Consider the following 12,060-nt stretch of genomic DNA (forward strand, 5'->3'; position numbering starts at 1 on the left):
AGATCCTTCACAGCACATGACATTACCATCTGAAGTAGACCACTGAAATCAATGCGCTTAGAAGGGTGTGACTCTGCTTAGTATAGCACTGTGAATATCTGTCTTCGCAGCTTCACAGTCAATATTTATCTGCGCTCAAATCAAAATCAATGCTAGGGTTGTGAATCTCCAGGTGGGGCCTAGAGAGTTCCTGGAATTACAACTCATTTCTGGATGACAGAGATCAGTTCCCCCTGGAGAAATGGATTCTATGGCATGATACCCTGCTAAGGTCCCTCCCGTGCCCAAACCCCAACCTCCCCAAGCTCCACCCTCAAACCTCCAGAAATTTCCCAACCCAGAGCTGATAACCTGAGTCCAACAGTAGTAACCCTAACTATTTTATGTCCCTGTAAGGTCTGCTGGCTGTAACTTAAATCTTGAGTGTCATCTGGAAGTCCAGAGTTAGCATATTTCCTCTTAACCAGCCCAAGAGCTGAAATCTTTTAGAGTTCTCATTCTACCTGCTCGAATTCCTTAGAAATTGTTGAGATAATCTACTTGCTGGCTGAGCAAAAAACAAAAAACCCTTTTAATGACAGCTCAGCTACTTTATTCTGATCAAACAAGCAAAACTTTGGTCCGTTTATTTTGATTTTTTTTTGAGAAACCTCTAATGAATGTTGAACTTCCTACAACAAATGCAAATTTACAATGGGAAAAAGTGAGAGTAAAAACTGGGTCTTGTTCTGTGTATTTTGGAGCTGGAAAATGCCTCTCCCTTCCAACACATTTGAAGAGAGTCACATGGAACCCTGCTCTGCAGCTGCTATAGAATGCTAACAGTTCAAAATTTTAACTATTCATATTGATTAGATGAGGAAAATAATTCCCCAGCCCTTTCTATCACTTCTGCATTTGATTGATCCAGCATCAGCAATTTCCTGAGCAAGTGAACAATAGACAAGCTTGACTGACAGAAATGTTTATTTCTCTGAGGTCCTTTTGTACTATAAAGGGCTACATCTGAATATGTGTTCAGCAAGTCCTTGAGCCTTTGATAAGTGTACTGAATAAACCCTTGGATTCCTGCTGCCTTTGCTGAGAAACGTGTTTCCATCTAAAAACAAATCCCAAAAAATTCTTGGAAGCAACCATTACATTAGGGAGACAGATACTGAAAAATCAGCCCCGTGTTCTAGTCATCTCATTACAGGAAATGTGGGTACTATTTAATACCACTTGTCCTCTGAAATCTATCAGGGAGGGGACATCTTGGGCTTGTAAAAAGGGTTCTATCGATAAAGGACTTATTAATCAAAGAGTAAATATTATTGTAAGTTGTGCTTAGTTCTGGACACATCAAATTAATTGATTCCCCCATCACCACCCCCTCTTTATATTTTTCTAACAGCATGCTTCTCTATACCTGCTCTGTGCTGTTATTCTTTATATGGTAATGCATTTGACATGCTGGCCAAGAGTCATGAGCTTTTCCAGAAACGTACATTCTTCCTTCATATGTTCCATTGGCTAAATTCTATCTCCATAGCAGAACATAACAATAACTGTATTGTCTGTTCCTCTCTCCTTCTTGCTCTCTCTTATTTTAGAAGGATATACAAATGGTTGTGATAGTCTGTGTAGCAGTCATTAGGAATTAAGTAGATACATTAAGTGTTGCCACCTCAAGACCTCCAAAATAGGGAACACACTGCAAGACTGCAAGAAAGCGACAAATTTTTTACTCAAATGGGAGGGCTGCAGGGCTTTTTTTCTGGGAAAAGAGGTAGTGGAACTCAGTGGGTTGCCCTCTGCGAAAATGGTCACATGGCTGGTGGCCCCGCCCCCTGATCTCCAGACAGAGGGGAGTTTAGATTGCCCTCCGCGCTGCTGCGGCGCGGAGGGCAATCTAAATTCCCCTCTGTCTGGAGATCAGGGGCCGGGGCCACCAGCCATGTGACTGTTTTCAAGAGGTTCCGGAACTCCATTCCACTGCATTGCCGCTGAAAAAAGCCCTGGATGGCTGTATTGTAGGAAGATGCTTCACTAATGATTTAGGGACCATAGACTTTATCACTATATTGCCTGACATATTATCTGCTGCTTTAAATATGTACTCCTATGTACCACCAGTGCTCCATGTTTAATGTTATTCCTAGAATTGATTATGTTCTACTTCAGTATATTTTCTACTCTGTATTGGATTCTTGCTAATACTATGTCTTTTAAACGTATATCTATTTACCCTATGCTATAGTTTATGAAATGTCTTTGATACTGTATTGAAATGTACTTGATACTGATTGTACCAATCTCATACTGTGTAATCTGCCTTGAGTTGCAGTGAGAAAGGTGGACTATAAATGACATAAATAAATAAATAAATTACAAGTGTCAGAACCTGTCCTGTACCTGCAATAAAGAAGAGGTGGCAAGATTAGATATCATTCCATTTTCATTAATAGCGCTGATATCGATTCAGCTAGGATTACCAGGTTCCTTTACCTGTAAACTAGGCACCTGGTGCCTAATCTTTCTCTTTTCTGCCTTTTTCACACTTAAATCATTTTTACTGTGTTTTGGACCAATTCTTAAAGAATCACCTCCACTGAGACTCTGTTGTTTCCAGTTTAAACAGGAGCTGATGCCATTGGGAAGGCCGCAAAGCATGAATATGCCATTTTACTCTGTGCTCTAGCCAGCCCTCCCACATGTGTCCCCCCCCCTGCTGGCCAGGTGATGAGTGCCAGAGAGTGGCAGCTGGCGGCAGGGGATCCCCTGCCCTAGTGCGGGGCTGACAACCCTGAATTCAGCAAACAAGTTGAACTGATATTTTCAAAACAGGAGCCCTTTTCAGATGTTCAGTTTCAGTGACATATATAAGAGGAGGGTGTGCTACTCGTCATTATATGCAATTGCCATTTTGTGTGACTAGGGTAACACACATCTTTTTCAGCTTTAGTATGTGTAAACGTATACCGTGAAAAATCCTGTGCTTGGTTTGCATATGTCAAAGCCGCCAAACACAGCGCTGGCCACACATAACGGAAGGATCATGGGGTAGCATGACCTCCTCTTATGTGCAGTTGGCATGCCAAAATTGAATTAAAAACATTTCCTCCATGATCGGAGTAAAACAAAATACTTTACTGATTATATATTTATTTTTCACTTTTATAACTTTTCTTTCAAGAAGCTCAAGATTATGTATATAGGTATTCTCCTAACTTTCCTTGATAACAACTTGGGGTGAAAGATGGTGCAATCTTATACAGATTTATTCCAGCCTAAGCCCATTGAAATCATTAGGAGAATTTGCCTAAGATGAGGATGAATCTTCTCACTATTGGTGATGGTTCTCCTAGATTATGCCCCCCCCATCTCCCTACTTGAGTATTCTGGATGAATCAGTTAACGGCCCAAAAAGCACCCCTCCATGTTGTAAGTTTTGGAGCTTGCACTGAAACAAGTGTTTGGAAGCTACAATCGGTGCAGCATACTGCATCCAGAGTTCAGACCAGTGTGGGTTGTGGAGACGATATCACTCCAGTCTTGTTCCACCTACACTTGCTCCCAATTTGCTTCCAGGGCATCTGGGCCCAATTCAAGGTGCTGGTCCCACAAGCATTCCACAAAACTGAATATTCTCTTCTCAGGCAACCTTACCCAAGGACCTGTCTGCTATGCTGTTGGCATGGATAGAAACCACTGCAGTTCAGCTCCATTCTGTGCCACTGGAGCAACATGCTGTGCCCTGGACCTTACAAAAAGAATCTGCACTGTGGAACCTCTACTGCAAAAGTGTTACCCCTCCTGGAAACTAGGGAAGCCCTTCTCCAGTGTTGCCCAGACCTTCTTATGGGAAGACACTGTACTAAAGCTGCGTTCATGTGTCCTGAGTAGTGTAATAAAGGGCCCAAAGGACCACTGTAATTTACAGATTAAAACTGATGTGGGTGGTGACTGGTATGTGCCATAAATTTACTTACCTAGAATTTCTATCCAGCTTGGCTCTTTTCTGAAAAACTTGCTGTTGTTTTCTTTTCTACTTTGCCTCCTGGTACCACAGTTTATTTTATGACTTCCCTAAGCTTTAAATATTTTTGCTGTTTGCTGACATATTCTACTGGGATCCATGTGATTAATAACCCTGGGAATGACAGTCAGTGAAATAGCACTAAGCTCCATGAGAATACCCATTTCTCAAACAGTAAGTCTCTGATCCTCTAACCACCAACTTTGTGAATAGCTGGCACTTGATTTGACGGGGCTGCTCCAGAGTTGGTTGGTGGCTTGAGGATTGATTGAGATGATGAATGCATTCGGAGGTTAATAAATTGCCTTGCCTGTTGAGCTGCTCAACATTATATCATAAACAGAGATGGAAACGCCTGCTGAACCCATTGATTCGGCAAAAAAATAAAGTATAGGACATTCCTACAGTAGCTGATTAATTAAAGTATTCATCTGAAATTGTGCTCCGGTTGTTTTTTGAGGGTAACAGCCAGAGGCCGCTCTGAGGCTCTTTGCCTAGCTAGATGCAAACCAGACACCCAGCCTGTATTTGCATCTGTGTGTATTTTAAATCTGATGAAAAGCAGGAAATGGGGAAACTTGGCTACTCTCCCTGATTTGACTTAGCAGAGCCTTTTGGCTTAGTGCATTTTTTGTGCTGTGCTGGCTGCATGGAAGTTTAGATTTGTTTGCATCAGGCTTATTTTATTCATGGCTTGCGTGAAGCGATGGAGAAAATGAAAGTTTGCATGGCTGGGTTTGGAGCTGGGAGAATTCATGCAGCCAGCAGCCTTTTTGAGCAGTAATGCATGATGGTTAATATTCAGGTAAGAGCAAGAGATTTGGGTCCCCTGCCCTTTGATCTGAAAGCACTACTTCCTAATCCTAAATTTGCTGGGACTGACTGTGAGTAGTACTGTATGGGTAAGGAACAGAAAAGCCACCTATACTTGGAAGGAGCCTCAACTTTTGCCAATAACTATCTAGGGTTGCCAGCCTCCAGGTGGTGGCTGAAGATCTCCTGGAATTACAACTGATCTCCAGGTAACAGAGATCAGTTCCCCTGGAGAAAATGGCTGCTCTGGAGAGTGAACTGTATGGTATTATACCATTCTGAGGCCCCTTCCCTCCCAGACCCCACCCTCTCCACCTGGCTGCACCCCCAAAACCTCCAGGAATTTCCCAACTTGAACCTGGCGACCCTATAACTATCCCAGCTAATATATTGTGCAAGGATATCTTGTGTTGCCCTGGATGTAAATTGACCTGTGGAATACAGAGTCGATTTCATTCCGTATACTACAGGACATGCCAGTAAAGCAGAACCAGCAACATCTAGAAAAGTTTTCAAAACGGTTTGGGGATTTTTTCCCCCTTCCTGTAACAGATGGTGCCAGTGCAAATTAATTACAGGAGTTTAAAGGGTTCTGTATACCTGCTCCCTTCCCAAGGCCCTTTATTTATTTAAGACATTTCTAGCCCATCTCTCCATACAAATATCAACAAAGCAGTGTGAAGTGCACTAAAAGCAGTAAAACAACAAAATCTGAATATCAAAATAAAAAGACAGCTTCAAGGCCAGTTTTAAAAGTGCATAAAACAATTAGAGCAATAAAAAGATCTTATAAGCACAATGTAAAAATAACCCCGGGGGGTGGGGGGAGGAATCATGTTTAACTGAAACAGCCCTATCTCTCTTGCTCACTCACTTAGCTTCTGAGAGTGGAGGCACACTGAACAGAGTCTCTAAATATTTAATCATGTGGCAGGCTCATTTGGGAGAAGAGGAATCCTTCATATACCTTAGTTCCAGACCACGCAGAGCTTTATAGATAATAACCAGCACTTCAAATTGTGCTTGAAAACAAATCAGCAGCCAGTGCAGAACAGAGATTCGGTCCCTATAATTAGTAGCTGTTGGCAGTCTAGCTATCACATTCTTAACTGGTTGAAGACTACTATAATGTACTCTTCATAGGTCTCTCTTCAAAGTTAACTCAGAGACTCCAGCTGCTTGATTTTTTTCAGGAACCAGATGGAGCATCCATATTATTCCCATTCTGCAGTCACTCTACTGGCTAACCATCAGTTACCGGGCTCAATTCAATTTGGCCATCACATACAAAGCCTTTCATGGCCTTGGCCCCTTGTATCTGAGGGCCACCTCTCCCCCTGTGCTTCATCATGGCAGATTTCCAGGTTGGGAAATTCCTGGAGATTTGAGGGGTGGAGCCTGGAGAGGGTGGATTAGAGGTGCCATTCCCCCGTCCAGGGCAGGGGATCCCCTGCTCCAACCCTTGCCCCCCCATGTCCACTTAATTGGTCGGTAGGGGGAGGGTGCACTCCCCGGGTGGCACACCACACCCCCAGGTGACACACTGCACCCACAGCAGCCTGATTCTGGCTGAAATGCGCCTCACAGCGGGCCCGTTTTGGGCCGAATCGTGCCCCGCAGTGGACCTCGGTGAGCACAGGAGCACTCCCAGCCACCCTTTGACCTGCATGATGACATCACTTCCCAGAAGTGATGTCATTGCACAAGCCAGGAGTGCGCGCATGTGCATACCCAAGATCCTGGGCAGCGAGGTAGGTGCCAGGCTCCCAGGCTCCTGCCGGGGGAGTGAAGGGACCTGGCAACCCTAGGGTGGAATTTGAGGAGGGGGAGGGGCCTTAATGGGGGTATAATGCCATTATGTGCACCCTCCAAAGCGGCCATTTTCTCCAGGGGAACTGATCTCTGACACCTGGAGTTCAGCTATAATTCCAGGAGAGTTCCAGCCACCACCTGGAGCCTGGCAGCCTTAAGCTTTGCTCATCTGAACAGGGCCTTCTGCAGGTGCTACCCTGAAGTTAGGCAAAATCAGCAGCCACTTGTTTACGCACATCCTCTGTTGGGGCACCCAGCTTATGGAATGGCCTGCCTGAAGAGGTCAGAAAGCTCCCACTCTCTTGGATTTCCGCAAACCATGAAAACTGAATTATTTTACAGAGGCAATAGGGCTGTATTAGGAAATGGTTCCGAGAGATGCCTGGTAAAGGGATAGGGACAATAGACGATACTACTGGGTACTATCTGCTGATGTAGATATGATCCTCCTGGGTAGTTTGCGCAGCATTTAATAGGTCACATCAAATTACTTATGTTTTGATTCAGCAATGTTTCATCTCTGTATTCCTGCATTTGAATTGTACGCTTCTTTTCAAATTGATGCCATGCATACCCAGCTGTTGATCACATGGACTTTCACTGTGTAATCTGCCTTTCATTTCTGGGCTGTCTATGGCCCACACAAAGCAATTTACTGTAGTTCAACCTGGATGTGATCACTGCATGGATAATGGTGACCAGATCCTACCTCTCAAAGAAGCACTTTTAACCAGCTGTGTCTAGTTGCTATGTTCTACAGATTAGATCTGTGCCTTCATCTCTATCCTTGGCTAAAGCATTCCCAAGGTAGGCATCTGCTTCTTTAGGGGAATGCAACCACTTTCAGAGGAATCCTGTCTCCTCTCAACCTCCTCTTCTCCAAATTGAGCATTCCCAGGTCCCCCAGTCTTTCCTCATGAGGCTTGGTCTTCAGGCCCCTGGTCATTCTGGTTGCTCTCCTCTGCACCTGGTCCAGTTTGTCCACATCCTATTTGAAGTGAGGTCTCCAAAACTGCATCCAGTACTCCAGGTGGGGCCTGACCAATATGGTATATAGTGGGACAATGACAACCTCTGATTTGGATGTTATGCCTTAGTTGATATACCCCAAGATTGCATTCACCTTTTTTGCTGCTGCGTTACACTGACTACTCATATTTAGCTTCCCATCCATCCCTATCCCAAGACCCTTGTTCGTACACACTGCTTCCTAGAAGTGTAACTCTCATCCAGTATGCTTGCTTTGCATTTTTGTTTCCCAGGTGGAGAACCTGGCACTTACCCATGATGGCTTCTTATTTGCTCTACTGCATTTCCATCCTTAGTTGAAGATGGATTGGATTTGTGGCTTCATGTATGCAAAATATATACACCACCTGTGAAGTACAGCCCCACTTTGCAAGGCAGCCTTAGTGGGTAATCTTATATTAAGGCAGCAGTTGCCAGTGTGTGACTTCCATCACTTTCTTGCATTTAACACAACCATATTTATGATGTTCTGTCATTGTAATGGAATTCGCCATTCTTAGCTTTTTGTTTATGTTGGCATTTAGCGTAGTGTATGTGCCATTTGTTCAGCTTGTTGATTTGGACATGCTGATGAACTGGCACTGAGAACATATTTATGGGTGCTGTCAAAGGAGAGGGAAGTGAAGAGGTGCATCTCAGATCATTTATCCAATGGATTTGACCCCTTAAATCCCCGAGGCCAGTTCAGCATGGGTGGTCTCATATTCATGGTTTGCCCTCGAATAGAAGAACAGTATTTGGATTTAGAAAACTGCTATGGAGTGCCTTGGCATTTTGTCAAGGACAGGTTGCTATTTACATTCATACGTTTATACTTCAGTTATCCCACTGTTCAAACTTATTGTAGACAGCTGCTTTATCCAAAGCAAAAAAGAAGTAAAACAGTTGTAATTATGCACTGCTTTACGCTGGTCAACACGGGATTGTTGAGCTTCTGTTGACATGCAGAAATCTCTCTGACTGTATTCTTTATTTTTAAACATTGGCTGATCATTTTGGTTTCTCGGTTTTTCTTCTCCCATAGGAAGATCTGCCTGCACTGTAAGTGTCCACAGGCAGAACACTTTGAAACTGTGATGCCCCTGGAAATGGAGAAGACTGTGACCAAACTGATGTTTGACTTCCAGCGCAATTCAACTTCTGACGATGACTCTGGCTGTGCCTTGGAAGAGTATGCCTGGGTCCCTCCAGGGCTGAAACCAGAACAGGTACGTTTTGTTGTTGCTTGCACCTGGCAGACATCATGCATGCAAATCCCATCAACTGAGAGAAGGAATTACTTTCAAATCTCTCCAGAGAAAGGAAGAACTGCCAGAAGGAGTTCTTGGGAATTCTCACTGCCGCCATACATGGGCAGAGAAAGCTATTGGTCAATCATTAGTGTATTCAACAATAACCCAGACATGCAAATAAGTACACACTGGTTTCTAGCCACAGAAACATTGCTAATCTGATATCCTGTGCATCCCTATATGAATAATTTGTGACTTACTGATTCACTATAAGTAATCTTCTCATCATTGGGTGTTTGTTTACAAAACTGGGATCACCAGAGTTGTATGCCCCATTAACATTTGTAATGTTGGTCCTTGTTTCTGAAATGAAGGGTTTGCATTTGAAATTGGCTGAGGCACGCTCAGTGTGGCTGCTGCTTATATGCAGAATGTTTGGAGATGTCATTGGGCATGGAACAGCTGGTGTCTCCTTCTCACCAAGCCGTTTGATCAAGGAAAGGTGAAATATCTGAAATAAGCATGACTGCAAGTTTAAGTGCATCCCAAATGCAGCATTTAACTGGGATTTTGCAGGCATTCATCTCATCATGCAATTTGCTGCAGGTAATTGTTTAAATGGAAATTTCATTTTTTTAAAAATGGCAACAATTTAACCAAAGTTCCTTGAAAAGTGTTCAGTTTCTTGATATATAAGGATTCATTGAGATTCAAATGAGATGCAGGGTCTGAGAAACAAGTGAAAAGAATGTAACACACTGAGTGATTGTGGAAACTTGTTTGTATGCATGATTACTGTTGTATATTCTAATAAATGGAGTGGATCCTAGCCCTATCCAACTACAGCACTGAGCAAAGTTTAGTCATTTACTTATTGAAATATTCATACCCCTCCTTTCCTTTTGGCTTAAGTTTGAAGTCTTCCTCCATTCTAAAGAGCCTTCGCTCACCATAAGTGGTTTTTCTGTTGGAGAAAGCCACTTAAATCTGAGGACAATTACTTAGAGAATGTTTGGATCTACCCCCTATATTTTGGGATTTCATACACATAATACAATTGATTTACTTATTTATTTAAAATATTTTTCCACCATCCCTCCAGGAACCTTCCTGAGGCAGCTTACAAAATAATAATAATAAAAACAAAACATTCGAAGATATTAATTAAAATCCAGCATTAAAAAAGCCTCTGTCCAGCATAAAAACACTGGTCACAGAAACAGACCACACTCAGCTTAAAGCAAGAGTTTCCAAGGTAAAAGACACCACCAAAAGAATATCACTAGTGCTTCTGATTTTTTTACAGTTATTGACTATAACTATTTTTCTTCCACCAGTCCCCCCCTCAAAGAAAACCCCACAAAATGCAGTAGATATCACATAATATTTGAAGTATTTGACCTGTTGTTTGTATAGATATTCCTTGGTTCCCATTGCTTGACATAGATTTGTATATAAAAATGCTAGTGCATTCACCATCGAATGGAATGGGTTGGATCCATAATAAATCGATTTCTCCCAGTCCCTCCCTCCCACTGCAGATTTCCCTCATGTTGTTTTTCAGAGTCCCATCTCTACCAGGAGCATAGAGGTGCCAGGTCCCCCAGGGGCTAAACTGGGGATTTGGGGGTGCCAGGGTACTTACCTTGTCATGTGTGTTCCCATTCTTTCCCATCATGCCAGAAAATTACATCATTTTCTGGTGCAACCCATAGTTTCCCCATCGTGCCAGAAAATGATGTCATTTTCCAGTGCAACAAGGAATCACATGCACACTGTGGTGCCTCTCCCCCCACCTGCCAGGTGAGTGGAGAGGGGGGGCAGGGCATCCCCCACCCCCAGCAGGGGATGTCAGTCCTACAGGAGCAGCATTTGGTGGAAATCAGTGGGCTTCAGCAGGAAGAAGAAGGCAGGGAACTTCCATTCTGCTGATGGAAAATTTCGTCTGGATCCAACGCAATGTATTATGTCATATGAATTCTCTTGACTTTTTAAAAGAAAACCAAAGTACTAAATCAAAGCAATCAAAGTGCTACCCATAAAAGTACTTTCTTAGACATTTGTACCCCAAAGAAAGTTGTCCTAGTTTTAGGCCTAACGTAATGGGAATAGAATAGTCGTTTTATGGACCTTCCCAGATGTGTTAATGCTTTGTTGCAGATGAACTGGGTTTGTTGCAGATCAGCCCAGGATATACCAGAATTCTGAGTCTACCACTTTTTGGCCACTTTTGGTTATAGAAGATGAAATAGTGAGAGGGTGTGAGCTGAATTTATTGGTTATTCTCTTTAGAACATACATTCTTCCTTTCACTCTGATGTGGCTCTAATTCAAAATATTTTGTAAAAAACTGCATCTTGAATAGGGTGACAAGCACAAGGTTGGCAACTGGTGGAGATTTACCCAACTGGGGAGGGCGGGGCTTACTGGCGACATAATAATGTTTCCAGTGATGCGCTGATGTCATTCCATGTGCAGCTGGACATGATATCAGTGCATCGCCAGGGACACTCTAGCAGTTTTGCCTAAATGCTGGAATATCCTCAGCAAAGTGCTTATATCACATCCAGGTGCGTGGGAATGATGTCAGCATGTCTGGACATCTCTTTCCCATTTCCCCATCATTTTTATCCCACTGCCCAGCTGAGCAGCAGCAGGAAGCGACCGCTGGCAACAGGGCATCCCGTGCCAGCAGTGGGAACCTGGAAGCCCTAATCCTGAATAACACCATTTTTAAAATTATGCTAAGTATGAAAGAATGAATAAGTTATTTTCAATTTCTTAAAAGTTTCTAGAGTTTATGTCCAGCATGCTTTTTTAGAGAAGGCATCTTCTTGTGCATACTAGCAATGCTATACTAGTGGCAAAAGATATTTGAAAGGTTTATTCCACTTTAATGGAAACACATGCCTAACATTATTGTGGTTAGTGAGAGCAACAGACATGGCATATCACCCACATCTCTAAAAATCAGATCGGATGTTTTGTTGTGGGGGCAGGCCTGTTAGGTTCCTTCTTGTGCTGTTTCAGATTTCCTGACAAAAGATCTCAGTGCATAAAATAAGCACTGCCTGTTGCCATTTAGGACATTAATAAGACTGATGTGCCACAGTAAAAAGTGACTTTAAAATATTTACCTGTTTCTATTATTTACTA

General features: G+C 42.9%; 1 protein-coding gene across 1 annotated transcript in view; it reads left to right on the forward strand.

Annotated features, from left to right (window-relative positions):
- PRICKLE2 (prickle planar cell polarity protein 2) overlaps positions 1 to 12,060 on the forward strand; it is a 121,760-nt gene that overhangs the window by 17,991 nt on the left and 91,709 nt on the right. Inside the window, exon 2 of the mRNA XM_054976973.1 lies at positions 8,697 to 8,880. Coding sequence (XP_054832948.1) covers positions 8,749 to 8,880 — 132 coding nt within the window. The 5' untranslated portion in view covers positions 8,697 to 8,748. The remainder of the gene's footprint in view (positions 1 to 8,696; positions 8,881 to 12,060) is intronic.

This window comes from Eublepharis macularius, chromosome 4, assembly GCF_028583425.1.
Source record: "Eublepharis macularius isolate TG4126 chromosome 4, MPM_Emac_v1.0, whole genome shotgun sequence".
Lineage (NCBI taxonomy): Eukaryota > Metazoa > Chordata > Lepidosauria > Squamata > Eublepharidae > Eublepharis > Eublepharis macularius.